Source organism: Festucalex cinctus, chromosome 7, assembly GCF_051991245.1.
Source record: "Festucalex cinctus isolate MCC-2025b chromosome 7, RoL_Fcin_1.0, whole genome shotgun sequence".
NCBI classification, from domain to species: Eukaryota; Metazoa; Chordata; class Actinopteri; order Syngnathiformes; family Syngnathidae; genus Festucalex; species Festucalex cinctus.
This window is the reverse complement of record NC_135417.1, coordinates 5,510,296-5,529,487: the sequence shown is the minus strand read 5'-3', so window position 1 is coordinate 5,529,487 and position 19,192 is coordinate 5,510,296. Positions and strand designations below refer to the sequence as shown.

Sequence of the window (19,192 nt, the reverse complement as noted above, 5' to 3'; positions counted from 1 at the left end):
TCATCCCCTGACTCCAAACTAATTGTGAAGTCCTTCAAAGGAAAACTATGATGTGGATAGAATCTAATATTATCCCCACTCAGAAAGAAAAATACATTATTTTTTTCCAATAATGACCAAGGATGTTTATTTACTGAACTGTAGTAAGTATCAGACGTTTATTGATTTGAGACACTTTAGACAAGCACTCTCACTGTCCATTTTTTAAAACCCATTTTTATTAGTTGGCTTTCAACTCTATATGAGACGCTTGCTTTTGTGTCTTATTGTTTTTGGCTTGTTGTGTAGTTTGTTTGATTTTTATCTGTTTACAGCACTTTGTTCGAGCAGTGGTGTTTTTTTTGGTTTTGTTTTTTAAAGTGTTTTATAAATTAAATAGAGTTGAGGGAGTTATAGCATAGCAAATTGTACTGCCGTTTGGAAGTGTGATGATAAGAAAGGTAATTACAGCTACAAACTGGCACCATTTGTTTTTGTTTCCTGAAAGGGAGAGAGGGCATCTCGTTGGGGAGAGGAATTATTTGTTCAAGTGGACCTGGCCACTAATGGAGACACGGCGGCAATTAGGAGCGAGGCTGCTATTTAACAAATACAAGAATATTGATGAAATGTTTTGAAATAAGTCACTGAATTCTTGGTTTGTGAAACATTGTTACTTGATGGCGTCCCATCATACTGAAAAATTTACTCTCAAAGATTCGTAAATGATTAAAGCACATCAGGTTTGTCTGCAAAAGTTTCCCTCTTCGTGTTCAGCCTGTGGCTACCAAAAGGCCCTTCAGCAAATACAAACTGAGTTGTTTTTTTTTTTTTAAGGTTGTATTTGCTACACTGTCTTCTCCCCTCTGGCATTTTCTGCCTGAGCAGATTGACTTTGGCACGTGACCTTTCATCTATAATATTTAGTGAATAGTATCTATGGCAATGTTGGGTGAAAGTCTCCGTGTCTAACGCTGTCTAGCGCCGAAAAGTAAAAAGAAGAATTGTGTTTTTTGGGCTAGATGTCAACATTACAAGCCAATATAATTTGATCCAAAATGTTATTCGGATCAGTTATTCATAACTTTTGCTTTATTAGTCCCTGCACTTCTCTTAGAAGAGAGTCAAATAACAAGCCATTGGATTAAAACACAAGCATATAGAGCATTCCACTGGCAAAGTGGCTGTGAATAGCAATTTGGATGTTGCTCATTGAAACAAGTGCACACTGTTTGTTCAATAACTATCTTTCCTAATGGCATGGTATTGAGTTTTTAACAGCTAGTTTTTAGAGCATGATGTCTTCCATTCACTGCTGTAATGTGTGCAGGATTTATAAGACTGTATGTTGCTCCTTATTACAATATTGTACGTGTTCGAAATGTGATGGCCATTTTCAGCAGTATAAAGTGAATATTTTGTTTAAGAGTTACTTTTTTCATGTACAATTATACCTTTAAAAACATATTTTGCCACTTTATGTCAACTGGGAATGACATCACAGTTGCTCAGGTAACGGCCAATCACGGCTCATTTTCAGTTGACAGTAAGTGGCAAAATGTGTTTTTAAAGGTATTAATTGTACATGAAAAATAATCAAGTTATGGTTAGTTATAGACAAAATCATATATTTTACTGCTGAAAATGGATAAATGAGTCAAGCATTCCTTGAATTAATTTATTGCAGTCTGTGGCTGCTCTGGATAAAATGACTTTCCTCTCCATTAGTTCGTTTGACCCTGCGAACGCAGAGCAAATACTTTTCAAATTGGATTTTTCTTCAGATTTTAGCCACTTACCTTTTTGGAACTTTTTCTCATCTCATTATTGTGTATTCGCATTTCATTCCGGAAATTATAATTAAAATATAATTCTAATTAAAAATTATAAATATTATGTATGGATTGTAATTGTATTTTATATTATATTTTATATATATATATATATATATATATATATATATATATATATATATTAGGGGTGTGAATTGCCTCGTACCTGACGATTCGATTCGTATCACGATTCACAGGTCACGATTCGATTCGATACCGATTAATCCCGATACGAATTTATAAGTCGATTGTTGCGATTTTTTTCATTCAAATTTAGAAAATACTAATCAGTAAGCTTGTAGAGTGTAAGATTTATATGAAAATGTATTATTTATTTATCTGAAATTTCAGTCTTATAGAGGTTGTAATCTGTTTCATGTTTAAACAGCATTAAAATAAAATATTAAGGCTTAATGTTCCGTTCATATAACATTCTTCCATGCTTAAGGTGTGAATCCTAAAAAAAAAAAAAAAAAAAAAAAAAGGAAAATCGATTTTGCCTATTATTGAATCGATTCGAGAATCGCGCGATGTAGTATCGCGATATATCGCCGAATCGATTTTTTTTTAACACCCCTAATATATATATATATATATATATATATATATATATATATATATATATATATATATATATATATATATATATATATATATATATATATATATATATATATATTATTTTATGGACCTTTTTTTGTATCTGAAATAAAATGTAATTGATTGATTGATATACTGATATGACACAAATATTTAGATTTTAGAAAAAACTTGCAAAATGTATATGTTAGGGGCGTCATGGCTCAGTGGTAGATTAGTTGTCTTCCAATCTAGAAAGTGTACGTTCGATCCCCGGCCATTGTGTCCTTGAGCAAGATACTGAACCCCCAGTTGCTCCTAATGTAGGGCTGGGTTTAAAAAAAAGAAAAAGGGATAGGCTCCAGTACCCCCGCGGCCCTTGTGAGGGGTATGCGGAATTAGATTATGAACATATTTTCATCCCTTGCTGATGTCAGTGTTTGTGTTAACTCATTCACTCCCAGCCATTTTCACAGAAGCAATCCCGTTCGCTCCCGGTTGTTTTACTGGATTTTAACTGATTTTGCAAGGCCCACAGAATATTGTGTTCTATTGCTATAAAAGCATGGAACCTATCAAAAGAAAGATTAAAGTCTCTTCTTTCATCAAGAAAAAAAAAGTATGTTTCTATCTGTTTCCGTTTTGCAGCAATTAGCATTAGAAGAGAGCTAAGTTTCATCAGTTTTCACAAATCTATTTAAAATTGTAAGTAATTGAGCTTTTTTTCTAGATGGCCCTGGTTGATCTCCTTTGCTCTGCTGCCACCTGCTGGCCGTTTGTGTAATAACTACCATTTCTGCAACCGTTCTTTGCAGTTGAGAGGCTGGATCAAAGCCTTCTGTATGCTCTAGCATTAAAAAAAAACAAAAAAAAACGTATAAATACGTCTTTGGGACACTTAGAACATTAAAAAAACGTATTTATACATTATTGGGAGTAAATGAGTTAAGTTATAACGCGTTTCTTTCATTAATAAACTTAATCATTTGGCCAGTTACTATCTTTGCAAAATTTACTTTGTAATTTAATATTTGTGGAGTTTTTATCATGTACTTAACATTTAAGAAGAATTGATGTGCCATAGGTAATCGATATCAGATTGAATTGAAGTGAATCAAATCAAATCCGAAAAAAATTGAAATTGAATCTAACTGAACTTTTGTGAATCGACTCGATTGAGGAAATTAGAATCGATATCCTGATGTTGCGCCGTCAGTAGGTCAGTATGAAGCGCTTTAAGTGCTTTAGCAGGTCGAAAAGCGCTATACAAGTGAAAGACCAGACAGACCATATTTAAATACCGACAAATTCACGTTTTCAGCTTTTGACTGCAACTATACTTTGGATCATGAACTTTTCCTTAGATAGATTTATTGAATAGTAACTTACTGATTTTCTGAAATGCTAAAACATGCCAATTTCAGTTTTAGTTTTTTTTTACTTCAGTAGAAACTTCTCTCTCCAAGGTGGAGGATAAATTTAAATGCTCAGTCCAATGAATTTGGTGTCATTACGGCCAGTGACAATGATACAGAACATACCCACGACCAGTGTTGCCACAATTACCTTGAAAAAGTAACTTAGTTACTTTACTGATTACTTGGTTTTAAAAGTAACTAAATTGCGTTACTGATTACTTGATTTTAAAAGTAACTCAGTTAGATTAAAAGTTACTTTGTTAGTTACTTTCAGCAGCTGCCGATAACACCATCTCAACATAAAAATAATGCGGTAGAAATGGAGTTCCAAGTACTTTATTGAAAGTGCATTTTTAACATGAAAATAAAGTTGTTTTTTATGAAAAACAAAATAGGCAGTCTCTCTTGACTTCTTGTAACATAAATATTTTTTATAAAACAAAAAATAAAAATCTATCCAGGTTGAAAATGAAAATCCCCTTAATTCCTCCATTGTTTGTTCCGCTATTCCAGTGTGTACACTTGAGTCGACTCGTGCATGCTGAAAACGTGACTTGTCTGACGTCACTCCCCCTGGCGAGAGGGCGGAGACGACCTCATCTCATAATGCTTCACGGACCAGTTGAGGATGGAAATAAATTATTATTTTTTTTACCACTTTTATGGTCCATAATGTACACTTTTTTTGTTGCGTTGTGTGCCTGTTGGTTAATAAAACTAGTAGTAAAAGTATGATGACTTTTGTTTTGAATGTGCAAACCATTCACAACCAGACCATGGCTGAATTCAGTGTGGTGATCAATGACTTCCGCCTCATCTTCGTAGTTAGCGGCAGTTGTTTGTGACTGTTACAACAGTGAGATATTTTGCCTTCTTCATGAAAATGTGGACTAACGCATTGAATCTTTGGACAGTAACTTTAATCAGACTACTTTGTTTTTTTTTTGTTTTTTTTTTTTTGTTTTTTTTCTTAAAAAAAATAAAAATAAAAAAATAATCAGACTACTTTGTAAGATAAAGTAACGCGTTAGACTACTGGTTATTTTGAAAATCAAATTTTTTGAGTAACGCGTTACCGGCAACACTGACCACGACAATAAAGTTCTTATTTAAAAGCTTTGCAACTGTATTTCCCTGAGCAGATTGGACTCTAGTTTACGACTTATTTTAGCAGGCACCCCACACATATGCAGGAGAGTTCGGTTGCGCGTATGAGAGCACAGTAAAAGTCAGAAGCCAATGATACTAGCCACAATGTAATCATTTGCTGAGAGGATTATGAGAAACAATAACTCAAAGCCAGCCTTTCGATCAAACGTGGACGCAACACTGTCCTTGGCTCTTGAAAACAAAAGATCGCCCTCGCGTCTCATAACTCGCGCTATTATCGAGGACGGTGATTCGATATTGATCGGGTTTCACGCGGCTTATTGTTCCGTAGGATAGTACAAGACGTTTGTCCTCCCTCGCGTCTTGCGGCCCTGCGCAGCTGCACAATGCGCCGTTACGGCTTCACAGCCAGCGTTTGCTCAGGATGTAAAATGACTCATGCACCACATTGTGTGCTTGCTGATAAAGCTATTATTTCCCTTGGCCCTGCGGACTCGGAGAAAAAGAAAGAAAAAAAAAAAGTTATCCATCTCTGTTTTCTGGCTTGTTTGTTTCTCTTATTTTCTATCTGCTGGCTTGTTTGGGGTCAACAGATGTACAACAAAGTTTTTAATGGCCTTATTTGTAATTAATGCATCTGTCGCCGAAAGGGATTGGGAGCAATGGAGAATGATGGTTGGCAATTGCCCATTGAAAATGGCCGTCACTCCATGTCAAAGATGCCTCGGGTGTTATTAAAACCCGCTCATCCTGTCTTCGTGTTTCACTTTTTTTGCAGGTGCTGATTGAGGCTACGGTTTCCACGGAGCGACAAGGGTACATTGCTATCGATGACATCATGGTGCTCAACTATCCCTGCTGTAAGTGACACCTCTGACAACAAGTTGCAAATACAGAAGGAGGGGGGGAAAAAAGAAAAAGAAAAGATTTAACGGTTTTAGAGGGGGGGAATGTACTTCAAAGCAGCATGAAACATAAATAGGATGAAGAAAAGTCACGGTTGATCATCCCGGTTATCCCGAGGGATACCGCAACAACGGCTGCTATTAAAACATTTTGCAGGCCGAGTGGGACGCAACGAAAGACGCTCACTTTCATGATCTCTTGTTTGGCTGTCAGTGTTGAGAGCTTTAGGTCATACGTCTCTTTTCAAAGCCTTTGAAGCATTTTATATTTAAAAAAAAAGAAAAAAAAAAGGTCTCTTTACACTTGGTGGCTTTTTGTGCCTGAGGTGAGGAAGTAAAAGGCACGACCAGTTCAGTGTGTTGTTAGCCCGTGGGGCTTGTGCGAAACATTCATTCAAACCCTTGAGCCTTGGATGTCGTCTCTCAGGGTCATTATTGTGTCTCTCTCTAACGGCTGAATGTGAGAGTTCTTGTCAGCTCGTGCGCATTCTTCAGCTGTGCTCGACAATGCTTGAGGGCAGGGGTGTCCAAACTTTTTCATTTGAGAGCCAAACACAGAAAATCAGATGGATGCAAGGAGGACATAATGTTAAGAAGAGAAATTGTATTTAGTCCTAAAAATTGTACAAATAATTTATTTGTGCTTTTGCATATTTAGAAAAATGCTACAGTATATAAACAAATCCGTAATATGGCAGTCAGGTTATTATAGATTGGGAATTTTTCATTTTAGTTTTTATTTTGTTTTGAGGTTTTTTTTTTTTTTTTTTTAATTTAGTTAATTTTAATTATTTTTCAGGGTGATTCTGTTAGTTTTTTTTAAAATTAGTTTTAGTTCTTTAATAAATGCTTAGTTTTAGTTTAGTTAGTTTCAGTATTACTTTTTTTTTTTTTTTATGTGTTTTACTCGTGCGCAACATTTAAAAAAACATTGGTGCCCCGTCATTATTCCAGTTTAAATCACAATAAACTCACATTTAAAATCATCCCCAAAGGCTCATGCATTAAATTAATTTTTTTTTTAAATTAATTATTTTTGCTATAATTATAGTTTTATTTTAGTTAGTTTTGTAAACATAAAATGTAGTTTCAGTTAGTTTTTGTTTTTTTAAAGCATCTTCGTTTTTGTTTTATTTCGTTAACGAAATTGTTTTTTTAATTGTATTTTTTTTTTTTCCCGTTAGTTTTAGTTCACTAAAATAACCTTTAACTCATTCACTCCCAGCCATTTTCACAGAAGCAATCCCGTTCGCTCCCGGCTGTTTTACTGGATTTTGACTGATTTTGCATGGCCCACAGAATATTGTGTTCAATTGCTATAAAAATATGGAACCTATCAAAAGAAAGATTAAAGTCTCTTCTTTCATCAGGAAAAAAAAAAGTATGTTTCTATCTGTTTCCGTTCTGCAGCAATTAGCATTAGAAGAGAGCTAAGTTTCATCAGTTTTCACAAATCTATTTAAAAAAATTGTAAGTAATTGAGCTTTTTTTCTGGCCCTGGTTGATCTCCTTTGCTCTGCTGCCACCTGCTGGCCGTTTGTATAATAACTACCATTTCTGCAACTGTTCTTTGCAGTTGAGAGGCTGCATCAAAGCCTTCTGTATGCTCCAGCATAAAAAACAAAAACAAAAAAACGTATAAATACATCTTTGGGACACTTAGAACATTAAAAAAAACGTATTTATACATTATTGGGAGTAAATGAGTTAAGTTTTTTCATTTTTGTTTTTATTTTCTTTGAACGGAGTCAAATGCCATTTTTAGCATATGTTGTGGGCCACTAAAAAATGGACGGCGGGCTGCAAACGGCCCCCCGGCCATAGTTTGGACACCTCTGCTTTAGGGGAAGACTGCTATGAAAGATTTGTGTTGTAAGATTCAGCGTTATCAGGCATTGTTCGCAATCACGATGAACTGGCTTCCACTTTCTTTGGTTTAACAGGGAAAAAAACAGCACCAGCATGTTTTACACTCTCGCTGCACGCTACCACTGCAGTCCCCACACCTCGTTCCTCTCTGTGACCACAGATGGTCTTTTGAAGGCTCCCACCGTGGCAATTAAACAGTTAAGAATCTCATCAAGACCTGTGCACGCCTCACAATGTGGCGTACGTCCAGTAAGCAAGATTTGGCAGCACACAGCGTGAGCGAGAGAAGATGAAATTTGAGGGAAGTCACTTTGTGGGGGGAAAAAAAAATAACTCATCAAGTTCACTTCAGCAAATTCTGTGTGAATCACATATTAGTTGTTCTCTCACTGAATTCTCGCGGGATTTGTGAGTTCATGAACCCCTGAGAAGCCCGCTGATGTTTCACCGATCCGTACACTTTTTTTGAACGGACCAATCGCTAAGCGGTATTGTGTTTGGGGGCGGGAAATACAGCTGTGGCGAAAACAAGAAGCGCCGAAGCCGTGGGAAACAAATCAACATAACATGGACGAAGGCATGGACGCTGCAATGAATTCTGTTCAGTGTTCATTTTTGACCAGAAATTTTCATTTAGTGTCCGTTATAGTATATGGACTAAAATTAATTAAAGTCTTATTAATTGTATTTTAGTTTTAAAACAATTTTAGGCGACGAAATAAGGAACAATTTTAGTCGGTGAAACTGACAATTTATCGATGTTCTCCTTCAGCATACTTTTCAACTTTTATACAGAAAATTGTAACACATATTTTTATATATATATATATATATATATATATATATATATATATATATATATGTATATATATATATATATATATGTATATATATATATATATATGTATATAATAGCCAAAATACGGTATTTTGGTTAATATTGCACGAGTAGAATGAGTTCAGCAGAAAAATACAGCAGTTTTTATCAATATCGGAAGGCGGCCATTTTGCCACTTGCTGTTGAGTGAAAATGGCATCACAATTGCTCAGGTAACAACCAATCACAGCTCAGCTTCAGAAAACAGGTGAGCTGTGATTGGATGTTGCCTGACTTCCGAGCAACTGTGATGTCATCTTCAGTCGACAACAAGTGGCAAAATGGCCGCCCCCTGAGATGGATAAAAACGGCTGTATTTTGCTGCATAACTCATATTCCACAAATGTAATATTAATCAGAATGTCATGTTTATATAAGGTTGACTTGCCCTTTAAATATAGTAGCAAATAATTCAATGTGTCTGAATCATAATCACTTTCACACATCCTGTTTTTCTTTACATAAGAGCAGTAGCCGAATAGCTTACCATCGAATTTTAGCTTTGAATTAGAAAATCTCTCTGGGATTTTTCTGCCTTTCTGTTCTGCTTTGACTGTTGACTCACGAATAACAATTGGAGCATTATTTATTCTTAGAATGATGATTGCATTGTGGGAAAATCCTTTCTTGATGTGTTGATGGTTTATTTTCCCAATCATCAATGGAAACTAGTATTGGGGATATTTTTTATTGAGATGTAATTGGCTGTTCAAGGTTTCTGCCAGCCTTTCAAGGTCTCTTTTTCTCCAGTGTTATTATTTCTGAATCTGTTTACCTGCTCCAGGAAAATATGCTTCCTTTCATTATGTATTATACGTAAACAAGATCAACAAGTCACCGTAGACTTGATCTGCTATAGAGAGCGCACAGCGGTGAGTGAGAAGCAAACATGAGTGTCTCCCTTATGCTTCGGCTTCACTGTTGCTCTGCCATCTTTTCCTGTCAGTCATCAGGAGTGACAAGTCGGCACGTCCTACCCGATTTCTCAGACACGGCAGGCCGTGCAGTCGGCATTTACACGCCGATTTGGTTCAGCAGGGCTCTCTCCTCGCTGCTCTATTGTTAATCACGGAATTGGGTGAGCGGGTTACTCCCACACGGATTCATTGGCAGCTCAGCTCTGCATGCCGGGACATTATTAGTCAAAATGTGGAGGATTGACACTTAGTCTGTGGCTTCCCTTTCACACGTTCACTCCCACACTCTGCTCTGAATAGATTACCCTTGATAGAACGTGTGTTATGTTCATGAGAGGCCACCTCTCATATACACTGGAGTAGACGTGTTAAAGAGACAGCAACATGAGCTTTTGGCCATGTTAAAATGCTACTTCTTCACCAAAAACATGCCGGAAGTGGTGTTTTCTTCCATTCGCCCCTCTCTGAGAAATTCTCTAAGCAGCAAGTCCCTGGTTCGAAACCATCCCAGGTTTGTTTAGTTTTTTTTTTCTCCTTCTTTTCGCTCTCATCTCACCTCTCCTGCCCTCGTCCTCCACGATTTCTTGTGGCAAGGAGCTGTTTTGTTTCAAATGTTTATTGAAGAATTTACACATTCAGAGGAGTGCTTAAACGCAGATCTCCAACAGCAGACTGCAGTGGGTGCCGGGGTTTTACTGAAGCGGGCGTTTTACTTCTGCGTTACAAAAATATCCAGCAAAACACCCAGTATTTCATAAAAAATGACATCGCCATGGTGTCAAAGGGAAGATTTAATCATTATATGTTAACTGTTAACTGTTGGAAGGGCTTAAAATACCGTGGTGTAATCCCTTTAACTCATTAGCTCCCGGAAACATATAAATACGTCATATTTTAAATGTTTTAAGTGTCCCAAAGACGTATTTATACATTTTTGTTTGTTTTTGTTGTTTTTTATGCCAGAGCATAGAGAAGGCTTTGATGCAGTCTATCTACTGCAGAAAATGGTTGAGTGAGTATAAGAGATCAACCAGGCCATGTTAAAACAAGCTGATTTCCCCACAGTTCTAAGCAGAATTGTGAATAATGATGAAACTTAGCTATGTTCTATTGCTAATTGCTGCACAGCAGAAAGAGATAGGAATATACTTTTTTTTTCCTGATAAGAGACTCTAATCTCTCTTTTGGTAGGTTCCATATTTTTATAGCAATAGAACATAATATTTCACGGGCCTTGCAAAATCACACAGTCAAAATCCAGGAAAACACTTCAGTGAAAATGGTTGGGAGTGAATGAGTTAATAGAGTGCAAACAATGTATATCAGTTATGTTGTCCATTTCCATTTTTTATTTTTTTTTAATGGGCGCACCTTCCACTATATGTTTATATCATCAGCAAAATATACGCATGGAACAACCTCCTTTGAAAATGTTAGCACAGAAATGTCCATGCACTCAAGGCTAAGGACTTCTCACAAATAAACAGTTTAAAATATGTAATTTACGTGTCACTGACACACACACACACACACAACAAAAATCCTCCTGAATTAAAAAATGTTAGCTGTAAATACAAACAGTTGAGCATTGAGGCAAAGGAAAGCAGCACGGAACAGACCGATTTGTTCTCGCAAAGTGAAAATGACTGTGTTTGAGCCCTGATAAGGATGTGTCCTCTGTGGCGGGCTGGCGTTGTGAGTGGCCGAAAGGTAATTCTTCCTTCTCTCCCCCTCCATACGCCTTCTTAGATAAGGCGCCACATTTCTCCAGGCTCGGGGACGAGGAGGTCAATGCTGCACAAAATGCAACTTTCCAGTGCGTGGCTGCTGGAAAGGCTTCCGAGGCTGAGAAATTCCTACTGGAGGTGAGTGATTCGTTTATCCAGGGATGAATTTAATGTACCTGTTGGACTTGGACTCCAAATTTAAGCCTTAGCATTTTTTTTTTTCTTTTACCCACATACACAGTGTGAAAGTGAAACAAAATGGGGTTTATGTAATGCATAGCCTAAGCATAAAAACATATGTAAACTTTAACTATCTAACTGCAACCACACTAATAAACATTTTTTAATTGACACCTCTTGGCAGTGCCAATCATACATAAACATTAGCACAATAAAGGCAGATTTGTTTTTCCTTACAGCTCTCATGATAGCATCTCATTAGAATGTGAGGTGTTTCTTACGTTCTGTAAGGTTATCGACTAATCAGATTAATCAAAATTTTGCATTAAAGTGTATTAAAAAAAAACGTATTTTTACCCTGATAACTGTTTATTAACCAGTGATTGGTGCTTCTTTCGCACTTCATATTTGTATAGTGATTAAAAAAAAAAAAAAAAAGGGGGGGGAGGGGTGTTGATGTTGTAAAACATGTTTGCAAATGTCTTATTTTGATTTTGCTGAAACACAGAAGATAATCAGTCTTCTTTCATGAAGGATTACTGAAATCAGTTAATTACTGTTGATATGCTGAGATCAGAGGATTTGAACAATTTTAAATAAAAAAAATGGCTTCAAACGATTACTCAATTATTAAAATAGTTGTTTCGGTAATCGATTACTTTTCGATTAATTTTAACAGTAATAGTCATTCCTGTCATTCAGTACTGACATCAAATTATTAGTAACATCATTGCACAATGTATATATATATATATATATTGTTTTTTTATTTCTTCACCATGCCCAACAAGTACCAAAGTGTTTATCTTATTACGCACTGGTGTTACGTAGGCTTGACCATAATCAGATTGCAATATGAAGAAAAAAAAAAAGTAAAATACAATAAAATATGATTCAAAATATAGGCATAGGGTTGACTGGTGGTCAAATTGAACAGGGAGCATTGCCTTTTTTTTTTTGATAAATAAAATCTGTCTCTCTTCGCCTTGAATTCCGAAAACATTGTGTTCTTGGTTGGTCCTCACTTTTGGCCGCGTCACTCGTCTTAGGCAGCCGCATTTTGTTTTCTTGTGGTTGCAAGATTTCTCTCTATGGAACCTCATTGACTGGCTACTGTATGCGTTTGCCGTCCTGAGGTTTGTGTGGTCTGCGGCTTAGGTATAACAGCAGAGGAAGTGGCCAAGCAAAACCCAAATGTTGATGTTGCTCTCAATAGGCGAGCACACAAAAAAAAGGACCAAGCAATTCGATTGACTTTTTCATCTTTTAGAGACCGTCTGGTTTGAATGTGCTTTCCAGTTGTGTTTCATCATCTAATTATGACATTTTTCCAAAAGTGTGGTACTTTTCGTGTATCACTAATTACTAATATCTTAATAGGATTATGTTAGCTGTTAACAAAGCATGCCTAAATGTCTAATGAATGAATTCCCACCATCGGGATCAATGATGTTTTGTCAGGATTAAATTAGAGGAATGCCACTGACATTCTAATTAGATTGGACAGTTGTTTTTATTACAAATGCAATGTCTTACTGTCACATATACATCTTTATTATTATTATTAATTTATTATTAATTATGAATATTATTTTGTTTATTATTATGTTATTGTTATTGTTGTTATTATTGCTAATTATTATTTATTATTATTAGTATTATTAATTTATTTATTTGTTTATTTTATTTTATTTTGTTTATTATTATGTTGTTGTTATTGTTGTTATTATTGCTAATTATTATTATTATTATTATTATTATTATATTTATTTATTTATTTATTTGTTTAACATTTTCGGACTTTTGTTATTCATCATTAATCTATTCCTTTAGTTTGCAGCGGTTGCTATGGTCAGAACTAGTCAAATTTCAAATCTATCACATATTCAATGGTTGCTGAGTCATTGGTGTAGTCTGCAACTGTGACAGCGGCATTTTGAAAAGTGCAGATATTTAGAAGTTATGGAGGGTGCGAAGAAAAGACCCCATTCAGTTGCATTCACATTCTAAACTCACAGTAACTTGCAATGTTTATTCAAAATAGACTTCAGATCAAACCTGAGAGGAAAGGAAATTAGAGCATCTGCATGTTATGACAGTATTTCCATATTTTTTTTTTTATAGGTGCATCTATTCAGAAATCTTTACTAAAAGGAAAGAACAAAGTTCCCATATTCATAACAAAAAAAAGACTAAATTACAACTATGTTGCGTGGTAGGCTTTTAAGCATTTCCTTGCAAAGCACGTCTACGACATCACTCCTACATTCAGTGAAAATATGTTACTTACATACTGTAATGTACTCGTTTTCCAATTCAAATATGCCATAGTCATATAAAATACCATTCAAGAGAGAGCTGCTGTCTTCTCTGACCTTGTCCCTTTTTGTCTTGCAGAGACACAATGGAGAGATTTTAACCAGCGCGTCGGTCAAGCACCTGAGTCATCGGCGTTTTGTGGTAACCTTCCAGCTAGACGGCGTCCAGAGGTCAGATCAAGACCTTTACCGCTGCATCACCCAGTCCTCCAGGGGATCTGGGGTCTCAAACTTTGCTGAACTCGTCGTCAAAGGTAAAAATGTGACTTTTTAGTCTTACTTTGTCGTGTTTTTCCTAATCTGGTCTTGTAATGGAATATATTTGGCCCCTTTTTTTTAGGCTACTGATGATTGATACTGATGTAAACACAGGACTTCATTCAAGTTCCAATCAGGAAACGCCGGGCACATTAACTCATTTGCTCACAATAATGTGTAAATACTTTTTTTTTTAAATGTTGTAAGTGTGCCAAAGACGTATTTATACGTTTTTTTTGTTTTTGTTTTTTTTTATGCTTGAGCATACAGAAGGCTTTGATGCAGCCTCTCAGCTGCAAAGAACGGTTGCAGAAATGGTAGTTATTACACAAACGGCCAGCAGATGGCAGCAGAGCAAAGGAGATCATCAACCAGGGCCATCTAGAAAAAAAGCTCAATTACTTACAATTTTAAATAGATTTGTGAAAACTGATGAAACTTAGCTCTCTTCTAATGCTAATTGCTGCAAAACGGAAACAGATAGAAACATACTTTTTTTTCCTGGTGAAAGAAGAGACTTTAATCTATCTTTTGGTAGGTTTTGATGCTTTTATAGCAATAGAACACAATATTCTGTGGGCCTTGCAAAATCAGTCAAAATCCAGTAAAACGTCCGGGAGCGAACGGAATTGCTTCTGTGAAAATGGCTGGGAGTGAAAGAGTTAAAAGACCTTCATGACTAATATCTGCAACTCACATGGAAAGCCCTGGTCGTAGAATTCAATCTTGCAGACACGTATGACGTCTGAGCTGGAATCAAAGCGGCTGCCATCGCCAGCTCCTCAGCCTCCTGTCATAAAGCTGCTCACTCGACTTGGTCTCCTGCAGCCCTGTCATATCATGTACCACAGATGGTGACCTCAGTCCCATTACTCACTCCAACCCCACAGCCTGACACCGCTTTGACGGGCGTCGTAATGACATGACTGCGAGGTGGTTTGCTGGCAAAACATATCAGGCCTCGGCTAAGGGACATTGAGAAGTGGAAATAAGAATGTGGCATTCTCACTCTTCTTCCCCTTTGCTGACCTTTCGTTCCACATTGTTTATACTGGAGACTTGGAGACCAAGTAGCAGATGAGTATTTCGTTCTTTGATATGTGCAGGCTTGCACTGGGTCCTTCGAGTCTCAGTTGATTGTCAATCAGGGGTTTTATGTTTACACAAGGCTTTGTTTAAATAGCAGCTGCTGTTATTCTGCTCTTCACCAAAATGGTGGACCAGGTTACAGGGTTTCCGCGGGTCATTCAAAAGCATTACAAGTCATTTTGCTCAACTTAAGTGGCATTAAAAGCATTAAGTAGGATTGTTTGTGCTTTATTTTACATACAACGGTTACAATAATAAATGTGATAAAATTATATATATTTGGGGGGGACTGCTGACTAGTAATTAAAGGGACAGTGTGTAGAATTTTTTTGATTTCTCAATGTTCATCCATGTTAAAAAAAAGAAAAAGAAAAAAAACTATTAATTTAAATAATATGGGTGGAAAAAAAATCCTTTCACTTTTTTTCCCCAATATAATATAAATCAAGAAATAGAACATGTTGATGCTGACACCACTGACATCTTTCTGCCATGGCTACCCGAAAGCAGAACTTCACAAAGTAATTGGTGGTAGGCTTGTGAAGTGTGGTCTCTCTAAGGAACCGTAGTGCGTGTTTCAATTTTTTTTCAAATTGTCAATTCAATTTTTCTTTCATTCCTTAAAAAACAATAAATTTAAAGGGATAGAAAGAACTAAAACTTAGGTTATCTGCCCCTGATCAACAACAACAAAAATAATCAACACAAAATAAATGACAGCGAGCGGTCAAGACGCTTCCAATGTAACAAAAATAATTCAGCAGCATGTCCTTGTGCTATATGTATTTTTCCAGTAATTGAGCTTTTGTCATGTTTTCAAAAAATCTTCAAAATGGATGTGCTTCAAACTTAGGTTGTTGCATTCTATTATTTGCCCACTAGTTGACACTAAATTTTACACAATGTGCCTTTAACAAAATGGCCTGGAGTACATAAGTTGCTTCATGTCCAAATGCCAATTGTTCTGAATTTCAAAATAAAAATGTACTGTTCCTGTCACCAACATGCAACATGAAACGCTAACGTCACCTAGTGGCAGGAATTCATCTGAACACAAATCAAGAATGTTTCACACTCCTTTAAAACTGTTTAGTATGTATTTTTAACTTCAAATAACTTTGTGAATTACTTGCTATAAAATTACTGTATCATCCATCCATCTGGTTGCGGGGGTTCTGGAGCCTATCCCAGCCGGCTTCGGGCAGTAGGCGCTGAACTGAACTGGTTACCAGACAATTGCTGTACTATATCAATGAACTAAAAGATATAACCACATTTGGTATTTGTCCAGTTTCATGTAATTAACAAGAGTATAAAAAACATTTTTTTTTTGTACATTTAGAGCAGATACAACATGCGATTAATTTGCGATTAATCGCAAATTTAACAATGGAAATCATGCGATTAATAACGATTATGTTCTGTATATGTCTGCAAGCACACGTGTGTGTATATGCAGCACGATGTGGACACTGAATTAATGTTTTAAGTTGCATTTAAAAGCATTAAAATAGATTTGCTGATACATCCAGAAACCCTGTGGTAGTCTACTTAAAAAAATAAACTAAAAAAATAGCACCAGTCTCTCAACAAAGATTTTAAACCTGAACCCTCAAGTAGGGTTGTTTTTGAGATCATTTCCTGTGTAATAGAAGCGGGTTTATTTTTCTGGTATGTCGCCATCACCATTTCACCCACATTTAAATGCCACTGTCTGTGGATGAAATTTGGTCTTTCATTTTGGTTACATTATTGCCGCCTTAAAGACGAGAAGCTGTAGGCAAAAGGCGACTTTGAAGGAAAAAGCATCAGAGTAGAAGTGGGGTGCTCGACCGATGTATAAATCCTGTTAAGAGAGGGCCCTCAAAAGACAGGGGCGCCTCTGCTGGAATGACAGATTAGTCACAGCCACACATCTAACTGTGATCTTTTCTTGCGCTTTGTCCTCATCCCTTTCGCGCTCGTCCTTCCTTTCCTTACACCGTCGCCCATGTAATTGTTCAGCGGCTTAGATGTGCAAGTAACTGACCGTTGGGCTTGAAATGAATCCCCCAGTTGGAAATCTCAACTGACAGTGAGGAGAGTCGCTTCTTTCATCGGGAAACGGATGAAGGGCTGTCTCGTATTTCTGTGGCAAAGGTTGTTTGGTTGTGTGCAAACCCGTTTTTTGTTTTTTTTCGCGTTCCGTTCTGCTTAATGTATGCAAGGTTGTGGATGCTTTGTTAATCGGTGTGACTAATCTGCTATTTGAACGCCGTCTGACCTGCTCACATCCTTCAGTCTCTCATGACCCATTTAATTCTCTAGTGAGGACTCTGTTTTCGTGAAACTGATGAGCTCAATTAGCCAAACTCCAATATAAGACATTTTTTGTTTGTTTTCTTTTAGTACCGCCATCCCCTATCGCGCCACCTCAGCTGCTGCGTGCTGGCTCCACTTACCTAATCATCCAGCTCAACACCAATTCAATCCTTGGAGATGGGCCCATTATTAGGAAAGAGATTGAGTACCGTGCCAGCCAGTCTCCATGGTCTGAGGTGCACGGAGTCAACATGGTCACCTACAAGCTGTGGCACCTGGATCCCGACACGGAATACCACATCAGCGTGCTGTTGACTCGGCCGGGAGAAGGAGGCACGGGTCCTCCCGGACCTCCGCTCGTCAGCAGGACCAAGTGTGCAGGTGAGTTCTCATGGCGTCTTGTAATTTGAAGTCACGCTTCTGTGATCGCGGAATGAAAGTTCAGCGGTGTGTAACAATGACACACACCTACAGCATATCAGTTCGCTTTCACGTCTGAATACAAAACAAGATTGCGACTGTTCCCGACAGCTGCTACGGCTGATATAGTGTGTGCTGAAAACACAACCATCCGCCACAGACTTTCTTGTACAGTGGAACCTCTACTTACGAACGTCTCTTCATTCGAAATTTTCGAGTTAGGAAACGCCTCAACGGGAAAATATTGCCTCTTGTTGCGAAAGAAATTTCTAGATACGAAAGGTAAAAATACATTACCGAACGCAACATACTTTTAGCTATGGCTGTTGCCTACCATAGGTATCTATGAGCCTAGATAATAGATCGGTGTCTATACAGCGTCCTCATCATTCATCCCGCAGCCCATGAGGTGTTCGTAAATAATAAAACTAACGGCCGGCGAATTTGTGCAAAAATACAAACAATTGGTGATTGATGAAGGCACAGTAAGTTTTTAATTGCGATGAGACGGGCCTTTTTTTTGGAAAAAGATGCCTCGCCATACCGGAAGTTTCCATGAAGTTTCGGAATTTGTTTAAAAGAATCACCCAGAAAAAGTGTTCACCAGTCGGGCATTTGCTCACTAAGATGATGTTTGCCTTGGACGTTTTCGAAGGATGGTTTAAAAAAAAAAACCAACTCATTTATTGTGCAATAATCTAATTGTAACATGTATTTGTTACATGTTTTGATGCATTTTTATGCTTTATAAAACATTTATGTCTGAATTTTGGGAGGTTTAGAATGGATTAGGGCATTTACATGGAAAATGCGTCTCTACTTACAAAATTTTCTACTTAAGAACTTTCTTCCAGAACCAATTAATTTCGTAAGTAGAGGTACCACTGTATGTGTTATTGGCTTCTAAGCTCACTTACACTTTAACTATGGCAGGAGCATCAATCACTTCAATTTGATTTGTATGTCATCTTGCATATTGTGTAGATAACCATATATCTGGACCATGATTCATTGATGTAACAAATGTTATGGATTTTGTAGTTATACTTACAAAAACAAAAAAACAAAAAACGTATAAATACGTCTTTGGGACACTTACATTAAAAAAAACGTATTTATACGTTATTGGGAGCAAATGAGTTAATAATGCTTTGTCAACTTGTCTTAAGAAATCTAGTCAAAACTCACACGACAAAATTCCAGAGACACCAGAAATGAATCAGAGCTGTTTGAGAAGTCATAATCTCACCACATGGCCACCTTTTTACTCTGCATCACACTTGCCCACGACTCAAACTGAACCGGCCAACTCTGAAATTGGTTGGAAAAAAAAAAAGGGAAAAAAAAAAAAAACAGGCTCATTTTCACAAAGTATAACTTGCTTAAACTTATACTTGGCTACTTTGCAAGATC

The 19,192-nt window shown here is 36.8% G+C and overlaps 1 protein-coding gene across 4 annotated transcripts in view; it reads left to right on the top strand.

Annotated features, from left to right (window-relative positions):
• Window positions 1-19,192, top strand: part of ptprub (protein tyrosine phosphatase receptor type Ub) — a 225,356-nt gene that overhangs the window by 119,611 nt on the left and 86,553 nt on the right. For all 4 annotated transcript variants that reach the window (XM_077526325.1, XM_077526328.1, XM_077526327.1 and 1 more), the window contains exons 4-7: window positions 5,697-5,778; window positions 11,236-11,351; window positions 13,791-13,965; window positions 17,447-17,740. In XM_077526325.1, the coding sequence (XP_077382451.1) occupies window positions 5,697-5,778; window positions 11,236-11,351; window positions 13,791-13,965; window positions 17,447-17,740 (667 nt within the window). The remainder of the gene's footprint in view (window positions 1-5,696; window positions 5,779-11,235; window positions 11,352-13,790; window positions 13,966-17,446; window positions 17,741-19,192) is intronic.